Below are 17,511 nucleotides of genomic sequence, written 5' to 3' on the forward strand. Positions count from 1 at the left end.
TTTTCCTACATTTCTCGTAAGATCAAACACGGAGCTTCCAACACATAAAATGCTTGTTCGTTCAATCGCATTTACTATTCTTTCATCGAATGCTCCACATCATGAAATGCACATTCCCCAAAAAAGCGAGTCGAACTTGAAGCGGGCGCAAAAAAAAACAGAAAAGAAATGCATCCGTGTCGAAAGACAAGACCAAACTGCATTTTCCCCGTGCTGCTGCGAAATGAGCACACAGTCACGTCCGCCATATTTTGCATGCACTTCACGCGGTGTGGGTGGAAAACAGCACGGGCTACGGATATGATTGATACGCTTTTCCCCGTGGCTGGTTGCATCCTTGCGGGCGCCTTGCGCGGCTCGTTCGTTTGAAGGAGTGCCAGCGATGCGCGAAAGCTTCCCAATGCATCACGTGGCATCCGTTCGTTGTTTGTGGGCACCCGCGGGGTTTGGAAGGCCCTTGGAAGACTGTAAAACACATTAAATGACAATCAGAAAATATGACTTTAAATATCTAAAAATGTTACAACACTAAAAGGCTACGTAGTCGACCCCACATCGCCCAGCGCGATTGCTCCATTCTGGAAGTACCTACTGTTGGTTTCTCCAGGCGTCGTCGGATGCACTCGAAAAGAAAAATGTAGGTTCTCCACATGCGGGAGCGAACAGGTCCCAAGATTGATGGGACATCACAAAATACACCGCCATCGTTGGAGGTGAGTTCAACGCGTTAGTACACACACCGCTGGAAATAAATTCATCCACGTGAATGATGCGATATGAATGCGAGGGAGAGATGAAACTCAGTGCATCAAAGCCTTGCTATGAGCAGACGAAGCTCTTCCCGAGTAGAAGGATCCGTTCCAAGAACTGTTTGAGCAGGTATCTTTAAGGAATAAGCTGAAATAACAGATGCACAAATTGAATTTCCACTCTGCTGGTTGCTTCCGGTAGCATAAAACAACACATCAATTAGACTTTCCTAATCGGCCCACTTTCAGCTTTCCAATCCTCGTTGAAATGGGTTTGTTCAAAAATTACGTCCATGAATGGGGAGGGGGGGGGGGGGTCTGCGGTTTGTGACAGCCCATGTTAAAGGTATAGGAAAAGTGCGTGACAGGGGGGAGGGAGGGGGGTCTGAAATCCCGAAAATCTCTGGACGTAATATTTGAACAAACCCAATGTTTCGCTGCTGAACCGACTCAAAGTCTCCCCAATGCAAATTCCAGCCAAATTGGAGTACTTCCACTCACGACGACAACTCATCGGAATATGAGCAGCTTGCAGCCACATCAATGTTTGCAGAGATCACCGGAGCGCGCTGTGAAAATAATTGCTATTTCACGGATGGCTCCCCTCCAACTCGGGCTCGAAACCAGGTCGAACTGAAATGATTCACAGTGTCAGCTAGAGATAAATTTTATATGCAGCTTTTCGACGATGTCAGTTCTCGTCAACATTAGCTACTTAGCGTGCATCTGCACAACTTTCGTGAACAGTATCGACTTTGTAACCCTCTACAACCTATCCAAACATGTGTCATGCAGACAGACAGTGTACTATCCCCTAATTAGCTTTGGTAGGGATTTTATGATCGCGTAATATTGAGTGTTTGGCCCTTTTGAAGTGTTAGTCTTGATTTGAATATTTTGAAAATATTGTTTTCGAAAAGACCGGAAAATTTCACGAACTTTTCATATTTTAACTTTGCAAATCGAACCATCAGTCGACGTTAGAAAATGGTGGGTTGTTTGGGTGAGACTAAGAAAATATCAATTTTCCTGTTTTTAAACCTTTGCATAGCAATATCTCAGCAACCAAGGGTCGTATCAACAAAGTTCAAGAGAGTAAAATATAGAGAATTTTCTCAGCTCTTTAAACATATTTTTTTCAAATGTGGGCAAAATGGGTAGTATTTTGAAAAAATGAACAACTGCAAGTATAATCAAAAACGTTACCTAAAAATGGCTGTAACTTGAAAACGGTGCAATTTATCAAAATTTCACTTAGGTAGGGGAAATTCGGCAGGTTAAGCACTAGCTCCTAACTACATCCAATTTGCTTATTTTCACTATTTAAACAACTAATTTTGCAAAACTTATGATAGAAACTTGTTTGCTCACTTCTTATTTTGCTATTTATCACTCGATTTCAGTTGAAAACGCTTTTAATTAGCTTTCATTGAATGTCAAAGTTCTGACCTGCCAACGTTAGAGGCACGCTGGAATTAGATGCTGTTTCCCTAGGTGCTTTTGTTTGCAAATTAAATTTTACATCGAAAAATGAAGTTGAAAAAATTTTGAGACCAATAGGGAACTATACCCTTTCTCAGTCTATTTCTATTATCAGCCTATCAGCACTTTGATCATGAATTACAGCTTTCATAAAGTGTTTTTGACTGTTCCAAAGTAATAAATAGCTCAAATAAAAGTGAGCAAGCAACTCTCCATTGTTGATGCATCTGAAAATGTTGATTTGATAGCAGAAAACAGCAAAAGTGATGAGAAATGGTCGAACGGCTTAGAGTGATTAAAATGGGTATATTTCCCCTATTTAGATTTTTTTTTTGAAAAAAACAGTATTGTTTCAAAAATTCATAACTCGTTCAAAGATTTTTGGCACAACCTAGAAATTTCTGAAAAGTTGGCATTGGATGTCCCCTAAAACATATCAAAAAGTAAAAAATAAATAAAAATAGTATTTTTTTGCTGATCTAGTTTTAGTGACAAAAAGTTAAATTAAAAATCACCATTTTTTTGCAGTGTATGATTTTTTTCAATGTAGTCCTTATCCATACCTACTACTTTAACGAAGACACCAAATCGATCAAAAATAACCAAAAATTAAAAAAAAAATCGATTTCGTAGAGAACTGCTCAGTAGCAGTCAATTGAGAAAGTTTTTCAATTGAAATTTAGGGAATTTATTGTATCCAATTGATTGTATTTGAATATATTTTTAGTTGTAAGGTTGGATAACTCTGCATTGCGTCATTAGTTAAGCAAATTGTATTCTGGTTTGTAGAACAAATAAACATGACTTGAATTCAATTGAAGTAGACATAAAAAAACTACAAAAGGTTTTCATAAATATGTTGCAATGTTTCACTTGGCTAGAGATACAACATTGGAACATTCCAATAACTTCACACAGCAAACAGCGATACTAGTTCGGACCGCGTGAGCTTTCAACGACCGGAAAATTCAATTATTGAATGCTATTAGTCTGATTTGATTGCGAGCGGGCGGAAAAGGCGTTCTATTTATTTTCTATTTCTCGTGTGCTAGCGACAAAAGCGAATGAATGTTTTAAGCCTCTAAATGTCGGAACAGAAATTTCTAGGTAAAAAAAGGAATATGACTGAGCGGGACTGATCAAAACGGGTCATTGAGGCCACCCTTCTCAAATTGATCTGAAAAAAGGACAACAACAAATCAACATTGATTTGATGCTTGAAAAGAAATCAATATGATGGTTTTATATTGTGCTTAAGATATTCTTAATTTAAATATGCTTTTAAATTTGAACTAATAAACTTTTAATTTATCAAGAAAATGTTTGTTTAAAAAAAAAATATTTATTTTTGCAATTCCGCTGTGAAACTGTCAACTTTTCCTGTCTTTCTGAAGAAATGAAACGGCCTACTTTTTCCTACCAAAAATAAAAGAATCGAATAGCAACACTTTTCAAAATAAATGCTGAAAAGTTCTACTTTTCAGCATTGAAATGAGTGCTGAAAAGTTGAACTTTTCAGCACTTGTTTCGAAAAGTAAAACTTTTCAAATTTTTTTTTATTTAAACGATTTATTGCAAAAACACATGAAAATTTGACTTAAAATTTCACTCAATGGGTGTTTTTCGGAATTGCAAAAAATGTTGTATGGAACTCGTTGCAAAACTTGATTTTTTCAACACTCGTCGTATTTATCCAACTCGGTGAACCTCGTTGGATAAATGTACGACTCGTGCTGAAAAAATCCTCTTTTTGCAACTTGTAGCATAAACTACTATTTTGCTAACATAACAGAATGGTATTCTAAAATGTTTAACAACTATCAGAAATGTCTACCATCACATACCTGAACACACGTGCGCACACACATTTCATGTGCACGTGCAAGTGCGTATGAGGGAAAACTGACACCGTGTTGTGCTGCCCCTGGAAAAATGTTTAATTTCCCACGTGAATTAGTTTAGGTTGTGATGAAAATAGAGACACTTTTGCGAGCACTCTTTTTTTTTTTTTTGTTGCTCTCAAAGCAAAGTGACTGTTATGAGACACACACTCGCATGTCGAGCTCATACCGACACAATTTGAGCGTGTTTTCCTTCGTTCGTCGCCATTTTTTTCTGGCCTCTGATAGTAGCATGTATGCAAATTTTATTCATAATTCAAAGCACCACACAACACGAGCATATTTTGCGCCAAGCGGAAAATTTACATTAGAGCCAAAATGGGGACTTTTGGGAAGATAAAGGAAATTAATGCATGCAAATCGCGACGGGGAATTGTCGAAGGTCGTCACGAGAGTCAGCCACAACATGGTGGTAATTTAAAGCTGACAACAACAACAACAAGCAGCCCTGATTGGACGAATCGAACCGGGAGAAATTGCTTAATGAAGCTGGGTGAAAATCACGTTTTCTCCAGTTTTGACCGCAGCAGATGAGCTTGTCATTGATTGGGTGGTCATTGTCGCGATGTCGTCTTCGATTGTAATTTGCATTTGGTTCAGATTTTCCTTTCTCTATGCGGAAGTTAATCAGGGGTAAGGGAAGTGGGAGTTGTTGAATTATTAGAGCCAGTTGACATTAAAAGAAAAATTTGGGGGCTTAAAACAGGAAATTGGGATCAATATAGTCGAAACAAACTGATTTTAACATTCTTCTGCCCATTTAGGCCGTTGCAAATATTTTTCAAAGTTTATTTCATGCATAATTTTTTTTTTTGCACGAATTTTAGTGCTACAAATACCAGCGCATAGCACAAAATGATTTCCCATTTCCCCTCCAAAAGCGCCGGAAATTTGTAGCGGGTGTAGGGGCACTTTGCATACACGCCCTTGTTCCCATCATGTCACTGAGAGTATGGAGCGACTAAATCAATAATCATGCCCCTCCAGTCGAACCTTCATTAGAGAAGCAGGCAATCCACAACTCACAGTGAATGACTAAGGGAACAACCCTACCACGAATATTATATGGTTGGCGTAGTTGAGCAGTTCTCAGGTCTTTTTTCTTTAATTTTAATTTTTGTATTTTTTAATCCGGCTTTAAACTTTTTTGGTGCCTTCCGTAAACCCAAAGAAGCAATTTTGCATCATTAGTTTGGCAGCTGTCCATAAAAAATGATATGTAAGAATTCAAAAATCTGTATCTTTTGAAGGAATTTTTTGATCGATTTGGTGTCTTCGGCAAAGTTGTAGGTATGGATATGGACTACACTGAAAAAATGGCAAACGGTGAAAAAAAATTTTGGTGATTTTTTATTTAACTTTTTGTCACTAAAACTTGATTTGCAAAAAAACACTATTTTTAATTTTATTTTTTATTTTTGATATGTTTTAGAGGACATCAAATGCCAACTTTTCAGAAATTTCCAGAATGGGCAAAAAATTTTTGACCGAAATATGATTTTTTGAATCAAAACATTTCTTTTTCAAAAAAACGAAATATTGGTCGCAACAATTGTTCAATTTCATTTTTTGATGTAAAATTGAATTTGCAATCAAAAAGTGCTTTAGTGAAATTTTAATAAAAGGCACCGTTTTCAAGTTAAAGCCATTTTTATGTAACATTTTTCAAAATAGTCGCAGTTATTGCTTTTTTAAAAAAAGTGCCCATGTTTGCCCACTTTTGAAAAAAATAGTTGAAAAAATTCTCTATATTCTGCTTTTTCGGATTTTGTTGATACGACCCTTAATAGCTGAGATATTGCCACACAAAGGTTCAAAAACAAGCCGGGGTAGCCGGATGTTCACGCTCCATACAATTTTTTTATTTGAATGGAAATTTTCCACGATGCGTGGTGGGGGTGGAGGATTTCCAAAAAAGTGTCCACGTAGTTTATGGATGGTCCCTTTGGACGTTTTCAAACCTTTTTTTCGTAAAATCGCGATAACACAGGATGTTTATAAACAAACCCCTTATGTTTATATATCAAAATTTTTGTAATTGTGTGCTCTTCAACTTTGTAAAACGTTATTACACTTTTAAAAAAAAAACCTTGCAAAGTTAGAAAAACACGAAATCCAAAAAAATCTGAAGTTCTCCATCAAATCGGGCGTCTAATTTTTTATAAAAGTCCCTTAGACAACAAATTTCTATCTCATCACCGTTTCAGGCTGCAAATGATTGAAAAACACCTCTTTTTTCGCATGTTCAAAAATGGAAGGGGTTGTACTCCGTCACAAGATATTAAAAAACGGACCTCGGATTCGTGATCAGGGACAAAAGTTACCCCTTAGGACAAAGTTTCACGCAAATCGAAGAGGGTCGGGACAATTTTTCCCGATTTCGTGTGAGTTGGTAGAGAATTACCTCAATAGTACAAATCATAGTTGAAAGGAACTCCAAAACTAGACCTAGAATAACATATGCCGCTCTTGTATGGTGGCCAAAAACAAAACAAACAACAACTCAAAAAAAATTAGAAAAACTACAACGCTTAGTTTGTCTCTCTATAACCGGGGCAATGCGAAGTACACCAACCAAAGCCTTAAACGCATCTCTTCACATTCCTCCCTTGTACCAGTTTGTGCAAATGGAGGCTGCAAAGAGTGCGCTGAGGTTAAGAAAAATACAAAGCACAGTGGAAAGCTCTAGCATTGAGCATCTAAAGATAATATCTTTTATAAAAATTAACAAAAATGTATTTATGACTAGTGACTGGATGGAGAGCACGTTGAACTTAGACGAACCATTCAAGGTGATTGAAACAAATCGCAATGAGTGGGAGTCAGGAGGGCCTCGCGTTTCACCAAGATCTATAATATTTTACACAGATGGTTCAAAAATGGGAAATAAGACAGGTGCAGGGATTACGGGTCCAGGAGTTAGTGTATCGATTCCAATGGGTCAGTGGACAACAGTATTTTTGGCAGAAATTTATGCTATCTTAGAATGTGCATCCATTTGTCTTAGAAGGAATTACAGACTTGCAAAAATTTGTATTTTCTCAGACAGTCAAGCTGCGTTAAATGCTCTAAAATCACCAACATGCCAGTCTAAGCTAGTATGGGAATGCAGGAAACTTTTAAAACAATTAGCATCTAAAAATCAAGTACATCTGTACTGGGTTCCGGGCCACCGGGGTATAGATGGAAACGAAAAAGCCGACCTTCTTGCTAGAAATGGGTCAGAAGGGCACTTCATTGGCCCAGAACCCTTCTGCGGGGTCTCAAAAAGCGTATTAAAAATGGAGTTTGTAAAACATGAGGAAAAGACGATTCAGTTAAACTGGACGAAAACACAATTACTGAGACAATCTAGGGAGTTCATCACTCCCTCTACTCAAAAATCAAAAAAAATACTCAATCTGAACAAGAAATATCTAAATATCTATATCGGGCTTATAACAGGACACTGTCCGTCTAGATATCATTTGAAAAAGCTAGGTCTTTGTCAAATAGATATCTGTCGGTTCTGTGACTGTGAAACCGAAACATCAAAACATCTAATATGCGACTGCAGCGCACTATCTGCAAGGCGAAGGCAGATTCTTAACAGGCCTATTTTAAGCCCTAAAGAGATCTGGCAAGAAAACCCCAGTAAGGTAGTTGATTTCATTTTAGAAATTATACCTGAATGGGGCATACCGCAACGTCAGCCAATGACAGTCACCCTAAATGGTAACGTGTCATCCTGAAGACTGCGATAATAAAATGGGTATACCGCAATAGATCAAAGTCATGGTCGCAGTGGTCTCAACCCAAAAAAAAAAAAAAAAAAACTCCAAAACTCTACTAGGATATAAGAAAAACGACATTGTATACTGATTTTTCTGGGAATTACAGTCAAACCTCTTTTTACGCGAATTTTGGTTCTCGCGTAAAAAAAATCGCGTAAAAAAAGTTCGCACTATTTTGAATTTTCGCGTAAAAAGAGTTCGCGCTATTTTGAATAGCTCGCGTAAAAAGAGTTTTTAGTATTTTTTAGTTTTATAAAGCATTATATTTTTTTAATAATAATAATATAATTCCAGATTATTCAAAATAGCTTCAGTGACCTACGCTGTATATTCTACAGCAGGTTGGGATGTTCTGGGTTATCCAAGAACTTCCGGAAGTAATGAACTGATTGTTAACCTGTTCAACAAGGGTCTGTACCAGTGTATCCACCATCGTAATAATTGCAGGTAGCTTCCGTGACCTACGATGGTTACCTTGTGATCTGTTAGAATGTACTAGGTCATCCAAGAACTCCCGGATGTCATGACCTTGATATCTACCGGATCAACGGGGGTCTATATGGGTGAATTAACCATCGGTATAGCTTCAGACAGCTTCAGTGGACCACGATGGACATCCTGTGGCATGTTGGATTGTTTTGGGTCATCCAGAAACTCCCGGAAGTCAAAGCCAGGATATCTACCTGTTCAACGGGGGTCTGTATGCCCATATTAACCATCGGTATAGCTTCAGATAGCTTCAGTGGACCACGATGGACACTCTGCGGCATGTTGGATTGTTTTGGGTCATCCAGGAACTCCCGGATATCATGGCCTGGATATCTACCTGTTCAACGGGGGTGTGTATGGCCATATTAACCATCGGTATAGCTTCAGATAGCTTCAGTGGACCACGATGGACACTCTGCGGCATGTTGGATTGTTTTGGGTCATCCAGGAACTCCCGGATGTCATGGCCTGGATATCTACCGGATCAACGGGGGTCATCCATTAACTCCCAGAAGTCATGGCCTGGATATCTAACTGATCAACGGGGGTCTGTATGGCTATATTATCCATCGGTACACCTGTAGGTAGCTTCAGTGGACCACGATGGACAATTTGCGACATGTTAGATTGTGTTGAGACATCCAGGAACTCGTCTTCAAATGCAAATGCTAATTCCAATGAGACATTTATGTGTTGATCAGGAAAATATTAAAGCCAACTAACAATTAACTGCTCTACAACTTTGTAGAACATTGTTAAACTCTAAAAAATGATCCTGCAAAGTTTTTACAGTCAAGTGACGGAAAATGGGAGAATTTTTAAAACTTTTTTAGTGTTTTTTTCGATGAAAAATACTTTTTTCGGAATTCTGAGTACGCCATCAAATCGGGCGTCTAATTTTACATCAAAGTCCCTTTGACACCAAATTTCTATCTCATCACCGTTTCAGGCTGCAAATGATTGAAAAACACCTCTTTTTTCGCATGTTCAAAATGGAAGGGTCGTACCGCCCCTCCGTCACGAGATATCAAAAATAATTATGGTGCTAAAAAAATATTTCGAAAACTTGCTCCGAATGTAAAAAAAAAGTTTGAAGTATAACGAAAAGAAGGATTTTTCATGAAAAATTAAAAAGCTTTACTATTTGGTTCGAGAGCTGAAACCCGATTATATGTTTAAAACAAATCAAGATCATTTTTTGGATTTATCATACGACTTGATCTTATAACATAAGAACAAATCGAGAGATTTTTTTAAAAGATCCAATAAGCTATTGTGTTTAATATGTCTATAGGACCTTTTCAAAAAAGACTCTTAAAGCATACATTTACTTGTATGATGATTTTTGAATGCCAATAAATGTAAAAAATAAATGATATATATTGATTTTCCGAGTAAATAGCGATTTCATCAATTTTGCTGTGGTTTATAGTTGGTTGTCTGCTCATTAATGGACTTGCTATTTTGGTGTAGACATTCATAGTGGTGGAGCATGACAAAGCGTTATTTATAGCGGAAATTTATTTCAGTCCAACGCTACATCCTACAAATCCATTAATACAGGTTGAATGGTACTGTCAATCATCTGAATTATCTTATCAATGAAAGTATGGTAAACAATCAAGACGCTTTGCTACTAAGGTTAGCACAATAAGTATCATAAAAAAGGCTGTTGTTAACCAAAAGATAAAAACCTTTTAAGCACACATTCTACCTTGTTTACAGAATTCTGATTTGTATCAAGATAGTAAAACACGCGCTTGCACTGATTACCATCAGGTCAATAAAAATACTTTATGTTTAAGGTCCCCCCGTTGCGTTGAGTCAGTTCAAAACAATCAAATCAGATGATGGAAGGAAGTGCTCCCCACTACCGGAGGCAATATCTGGCAGCATTCGTTGGTTAGTGTTATTTTTACTTGCATGAAACCATCAGAATTTTCAACCAATATATTAAAAAATTCCAGCCACCCTGGGCGCATTCTCGATTGGCACTTCGTTCGGTTGGAGTGCCCCCGTGGAGCCCCGAATTCTGGACCATGGCGAGTTAGAATTCGCCGTAGAGGGGCAGGAATTTGCCTGGGTCGTTGCGCTGATGGCTCTTGGTGGTGCGGTTATCAGCTTGCCGGCCGGACTCGCCGTGCCGGTCATGGGCGCTCGCAATACGCTGCTGCTTTTTGTGGTACCGGCGGCGGTTGGTAAGATTACTAATTGACCTCTTATTTGTTGACTTGATTTAAAGTCAAGTCAGAAGTGATACAATTTTGACAGCTGCCCATACAAAAATTATTGTTAAATAAGACACAAAAAAGTAAATAGCATTTTCCATTCCCCAAACCCCCCCAGGTTGGGCCCTCATCCTGGCCGCCTCAAGCGTCCCAATGCTGCTGGTGGGTCGCCTGTTTACCGGTTTTGGCGCCGGTGCGTTCTGCATGGTCATTCCCATATACCTCGGTGAAATGGCGTCCACCGAGATCCGGGGCACCGTGGGTTCCTTCTTTCAGCAGATGATTAATTTGGGCATTCTGTACGTGTACGTGCTCGGCATGGCCGTGGACGTGTTCCGGCTGGGCGTCCTCTGCGCTCTCGTCCCAATCGTCTACGGGGTGCTGTTTGTCTTTATGCCAAACACACCCACGTACCTGGTAGGTCGTTCCCTCCATTTTTTTTGTGTTTCGCAGTGCAACCAGATCCACTGATTGGCACCACTTCATAATTCGAAAGGATTAAACGCGAGGGCTCTCTTCTCATTTTTAGGTACTGCGAAATAATGAACCGAAAGCACTGGCCTCAATCAAGTGGCTTCGCGGGTCTCATTTCGATGCGGCCGGTGAAGTTCGCGAAATTCAACGGAGCCTCGACGGCCGCCACAAAACAGAGCGGCGCTGCACCGTGTGGAGGTCGTTCCGTGAACCGGCTACCGCACGGGCACTGGCCACGATGGTGGGACTCATGTTCTTCATGCAAACGTCCGGCATCAACGCGGTGCTGTTCTACTCGACGTCGATCTTTCAGGTGAGAGCTGCGTTTTTTTCTTCTTCGGGGGACAGTGTTGCGAGGAATTCGAAACTGTTTGAAAAGTTCTAGAAGTTTCATGCTTTCAGAGGCCTTTGATAAAAGCTTTTTTGTGTTTCGTTTCGACGGCTTTGTGCTATCTTGTCGCACCCGCCATTTCGGCGTTCCGAGAAAAACGCGTTTTAATGTTTGACCTTGCATAAAGCATACAATGTAAACAATAAAAAACACGACCATTATGTGCATTGTCTCGAAGTTTGGTTGAAGTTGGTTACTGGAGTCCCGAGATAAAATTAGAAATATTTACGTTAGTCTAACTTGTACGTGCGTCAAACGCGGTCTGATCTAAAAACCCTTTGGCCAGTTGTCGCACTTACATCAATTTTCAGGGAGTGACAAGATAGCACGACAAGATTGAAACTACTATCATATGTAAAGTGACAAAAATGCACGGAGTTTTTTTTTTTTTTTTTTGGATTTCGTTGAATATCTCAGGATTGAAATCGAATTTTGGGGATCTGTGAAGGTCAAAAGGTGAGGCATTGTGAGCTGCACAAAATGGCGTTCATAACTCAATTTGGACCAAAATGCACGTACGACAAGTTAGCACGACGGCGACGGTTTGATGAAAGTGCAATTCGATGAAATCAAGTAGTTTCCTGTTGGCATACTACTGCAAAAATGAATGAATTTTTTCTCAGTGTATGAAATCAATTAGTTTTTTTTACGAAATCGTGCACCTACAATAATAAAAAATAACAAATAAATCCAAGAATATTAATTTTCCATGACTGTTTGAGGTAATTTAGAAACCTGTCTACCTACACCGCAAATGAAAATGCGAAACATGACTCTTAGCACACTGTACTAAATGTGCGAACAATTTACCTTCTAGGCTCTGTCAGCTGAAAAGCCCCCTCGCCCCACTAATGAACGCGACTTTTGAGCTTTTCTCTTCGAGCGCCAAATTAATTTGATTCCTGTCCCATCTTCACCACTTTCCAGGCTGCCAACGTGGCCATCAAGCCCGAGCTGGCCACAATCCTGCTCGGGTTGCTGCAGGTGCTGGGAACACTGCTTTCCGCGCTGCTGGTGGACCGACTGGGGCGTCGCCTTTTGCTGCTGGCCTCCAGTGGAACCATGTGCGTCAATGTTCTCGCCCTTGGAGTGTACCTGCAGCTGCTGGCGGTCAACCCGACCCAGGTGGACTCGCTGGGCTGGATCCCCGTGCTGACCCTGTGTCTGTACGTGACACTGTTCTCCGTAGGCCTCGGACCCGTACCGTGGTTGATGCTCGGTGAAATCTTCCCCAACGACGTGAAGGGACCCGCAAGTGCACTGGCCAACATCACCAGCTTTGGACTGTCATTTGCCATGTCCCGGTTGTTTCCGTTGGCACGGGACGGTATCGGTAGTGGTCCAACGTTCGTGATTTTCGCGGGATTTTGCCTGCTGGCGATGGTGTTTGTGGTACTGGTTGTCCCGGAAACTAAGGGCAAATCACTAGCTGATATACAAAAAATGCTAGCAGGTGGTAGTTTAACGAATTAGGTTAGTTAGAAATTATCACAACGACAAAGACTACCGACTCAGTCTCCAACAGCAACAGCCCGTACAAAGTTGACGAGCATAAGCCGACCCCGGCCGTCTACACAAAGCTAATTTATTTCCGCCAACAATCTACAATCACAAAACTAACGAAATTCAACGGTGTCTAGACGTCGCCAGCAGATATGATTACAATATCTTGACTCGTTTGTTGTTGGCAGTTACACGGCACAATTTGCAAATATTCTTACGCTGGTTGTAATCTTATGTGAAAATGTTGGAATCTCATCAACATAATGTTAGCTTCACTCACGCAAGTTTGTACACATTTAGAAGAAAAAAGTAAATATAAAAAATAATGTTTGCTCTACAGCATTGCCCTGGCGTTCTCGATTGCGAGATTCCTAATCGAAACTAAGTGTCCAAAGGCTAGAGATTATTGAGGCAGTTGCAAACCTCTTTTTACACCTAAGCTTCCATCCACCCCGGGATTCGAACTGACGACCTTTGGATTGTGAGGCCAACTGCCAGCAAGCGACTCCACCGAGACAGAACCCAGGGAGTTGACTCCTACACCTACAAATTTCAGCCAATTTGGTCCATCCCATCTCGAGATATCGTGGCACCCGTAAAACAACTCGGGGTTTAGAGAAAAACTCCAACAAAGTTTGACAGCCCGCTTTGCGCATGGCAAAATTTTGAACTTCAATCGTCTCTTATTCAGTTTAATCATGAATTATCTTCATAAAACTTTCAGGAGTGATGAATAACCATCTTCTGAGTGGATTTATCAAATATTCTGAATATATATTTTTTTTTTTGATTTTCTACATGTATGTAACCCCTTAATGTACTTTTCAAATCAACAAAAGGACAATGTTTTATTTGATAAAAAAAATGAAATCACTATGAAATGTCGTGTTTGTTACCTTTGCATGGTTAATTTTAAGAGTGTAACAATATTCTACAAAATAGATCAGACAGTTAAATACAAAAAAAAACTTAATTATAAACATTATAAGTCAAAAAAGTTGAAAAAGAAGGGCCATTCTGTACGAAATCGGCCGATTTCTACCGTTTTTATATGTTTTGGTTGGGCTCAAACTTTGTCTTCCTATGACCAAAGTAGCTGTTTTGTGTCATTGGTTCACTCATACAAGCCTCCATAAAATTTTGGCAGCTGACCATACAAAAATGGTACGGTATTCGTAACTTTTGAATGAATTTGATGATTAATTTGGTGTCTTTGGCAAAGTTGTAGGTATTGTTGAGGAATATTTAGGAAAACCTAGGTTTACGGAAAAAAAACTCATAAACTCAATTTCCCAAAATACGTATTTTTAGATTTGCAAGATTTTTGGATAAAATTAAAGGGACACAAATCCGTCACTTTTGTGCCATAGAGAAGTATGGTTAAAAACTCTGCCACCGAGTTATGATTTTTTTTAAATAATTGTGATTTTTAGAAGTTCGTCTACCGGCCGCGTGCAAAAAGGTAAACAAACCAACGCCGTGTTGGCCGCCATCGCGCAGGTGAGCGTGTGCGCAGATGGAATCGACCAAAAGTTACTACATCCCGGATACGTTCTGAGATCACCAGTGCGAACCCGTTCGGGTACCTCCGGTGCCACGACCAGTTGCACATCAACATCCGCCAATATCCCCATCAGGAACGAGTTTCAGATGCTGAGCGACGACGAAGAAAATAACAACACCGACTGTACAGTTAAACCTCGTACAAGAGCGCCTCGCATATGCAACTTTGCATATACAACTCTACAGGAGACCCAGAACATCACCACATATCGGTAGTCCCTGAACCTCCCTGAGGCTATCCGGATATGATCTGAGGTCAAAAACCGCCGACCTCTGCCGTGTTACGTCGGTAGACCCATGGAACGTAGCTCCCGGGACTCTACAGAAGACCCAGCACATCACCACATATCGGTAGACTAGTCCCTGAAACTCCCTGAGGCTATCCGGATATGATCTGAGGTCAAAAACCACCGACCTCTGCCGTGTTACGTCGGTAGACCCATCGGACGTAGCTCCCAGGACTCTACAGAAGACCCAGAACATCACCGCATATCGGTAGACTAGTCCCTGAACCTCCCTGAGTCTATCTGGATATGATCTGAGGTCAAAAACCACAGTCAAATCGCCTACCTCATACTTGTACGGCGTTGAACACATAGGCCTTAACTTGACGAAGTTTCGGATGACCTAGAACATCGTGAACCATGTAAGCTGTATAGCTGACTTCATAACGATTCCAAAACACGATAAATTTGTATAGTTTAGATAATTTTTTTTAATAAAAATATAGCCCATGTCTCCCATATAGCCAAAATCCCATAAGCCCTGTAGCTCGCATATGCGTGCTTCGCATAAGAAACCCCATATGAGGTGCATATGCGAGGTTTAACTGTAGCAGCACTACCGACGACGACGACGACGATGGTCGTACACGGAAAAAAGTGCCGACGTCAAAAAAGAACAATTCTCCAACGGAAGAAGGCCTCGGATATTGTCTGAAAATGGGTAAGTCGTCAGTGCAAGTTTACACATTTGACGAAAAGAACTTCGACCTAGTTGTGGAGAAATTGAAGCGTCAAAACTTCAAGTTTTACACATTCAACCCCGTGCAGAAGACTGCCGTTAAGGGCTTTTGTACCAAGACCGCCCGATCTCCGACCTCAACAAGGACCTCTCGGGTGCTGGCATAACACCGCGTGACATTAAAATCCTCTCGCGGAAGACAACAGTCACAGGTACACACACCCTGTACCTGTTGTACTTCAACCGCGGCACCGTCAAAATTCAAGACCTGCGGCGAACTAAGGCGTTGGAGATTTTTGGGTAAACTGGCGGTTCTACTCAAAGAACCCGTCGGACGCAGCACAATGCCACCGTTGCCAGAAATTCGGCCACAGCTTCCGGAACTGCCACCTCCCGCCCCGCTGTGTGAAGTGCGGTGAATCACACCTCTCTAAGGCGTGTGCACTGCCGTGCAAGGCGGACTTAGGGACAAGGCAGAGCAAACGAAGGCGCGCATTAAGTGCGCCAACTATGGAGGTAACCATACCAGCAACTACCGTGGATGCATCGCACGGAAAAACTACCTCGAGGAGCAGGAAAAGAGGAAGAAAAAAGCAGCAGCGTCCCACCCTCCTCAGCGAAGTACGAGCGTAACCGTGCCTGCAGCTGGTCATCGTACGGTTCCAGCGGACAACTCAGCGTTCCCTCCTGGATTGGGGCGATCGTTCGCCAGTGTGGTCGCTGCCAGCAGTGGCAATACGGCCTAGCAAGAAGTTACCGGGAAGATCTCTTCACCCTGCCAGAGTTCTTTGCTCTCGCAGGGAGATGACGACGCGGTTTCGGACCTGCCGTAACAAGGCGGAGCAATTCCTGGCCCTTGGGGAGCTGATGATCAAGCACATCTATAAAAGATAAAAACTGTGATCTAGTTTTATGCTTTCTCTATTTCTATCCCCTTTCCTTGCAATTTTAGTAAGTTTTTTTATTTTTTCCTTACTCTTGGTGACACCTTTATTAACAAGCAACAATTGTTCCAAAATGGATTATGATGTAACACACAGCTGAAAGGAACTCCAAAACTCTGTTATGTACCTCAAAAGAACTTATTGTATCTTAACTATTCACCAATAAAACCGAATTGAAATTGAATTCTTCCCATTAAAAAACGTGTTATGAATGGCTGTAAGAGCAATGTCGTACCACTCCTTTCAAATGTTGCTCCGGATTTGTAGTCTGTGAAATTAGGCAAATAAGCAATAACAAACAAGTTCCAAATTTCCAACAAGATTTTTTTATAAATAAAAACGGTTTGCTAATTAAAAACACTGCTCAAGTATATTGAAAATAAAATGACACATATCTGTCAATTTTCAATAAAAATTAAGCATTCAAAGATTTCAATGGAAACTGCCATTTTTTTCATATCCCTGTAGCAGATTGCAGGTATTGTTTACGATTCTTCCAGCGAAAAATTTCCCATTAATTACATTGTTTATAACGGTATGATGCAACGCAGCTGTAATTGCAGCTCCAGTGCTTCCCTGAAATTTTAATGCTTTCCCAGCCCCCAGAAGGTCCGATTTTTGCCACCTCAACGCACAGGAGCACAGCACAGCATCACCATTACCGTTTCGCTTCATTCTTCTACCGCACAATAAAACTGTCCCGAATATTTATTCATTCAACCACAAAAACCAACCGCCTGGTCATTTCTGGGTGCTGTTTTTTATTTTGCCTCAATTTTTCATCTCCGACTGTTTTTGGCCCGACAGGAGGTGGGGAACTTCATCCATTCACGATTATTATCTGTCCGTTTCAGTGTTATTGTTATTTTTAAGGTTTGTAATTTCACCAAAAGCACATAAATGTACCAGCAGTGCAATTTATGGCGCTTTGCTTGTTTTGAGGATTTCTTTTATAAAGCACGCGATACGGTAGATTTTCGTTGCCATCAGCACGATGTATTTCTAGAAAATTGCTATCCAAGTTGTTCCGAGGACAAGTCCTTGATAAAAA

At 40.5% G+C, this 17,511-nt stretch overlaps 1 protein-coding gene across 1 annotated transcript; it reads left to right on the forward strand.

Annotated features, from left to right (window-relative positions):
• Positions 1-10,227: 10,227 nt before the first annotated feature.
• On the forward strand, positions 10,228-13,301 carry LOC119767153 (facilitated trehalose transporter Tret1-like). Its single transcript, XM_038254989.1, has 5 exons — positions 10,228-10,296; positions 10,362-10,592; positions 10,741-11,039; positions 11,152-11,409; positions 12,415-13,301. The coding sequence occupies exons 1-5, from the start codon at positions 10,242-10,244 to the stop codon at positions 12,958-12,960; spliced, it is 1,389 nt and encodes a 462-aa protein (XP_038110917.1). The 5' UTR covers positions 10,228-10,241; the 3' UTR covers positions 12,961-13,301.
• The last annotated feature ends 4,210 nt before the right edge of the window (positions 13,302-17,511 follow it).

The sequence above is a fragment of the Culex quinquefasciatus genome, chromosome 2 (assembly GCF_015732765.1).
Source record: "Culex quinquefasciatus strain JHB chromosome 2, VPISU_Cqui_1.0_pri_paternal, whole genome shotgun sequence".
Lineage (NCBI taxonomy): Eukaryota > Metazoa > Arthropoda > Insecta > Diptera > Culicidae > Culex > Culex quinquefasciatus.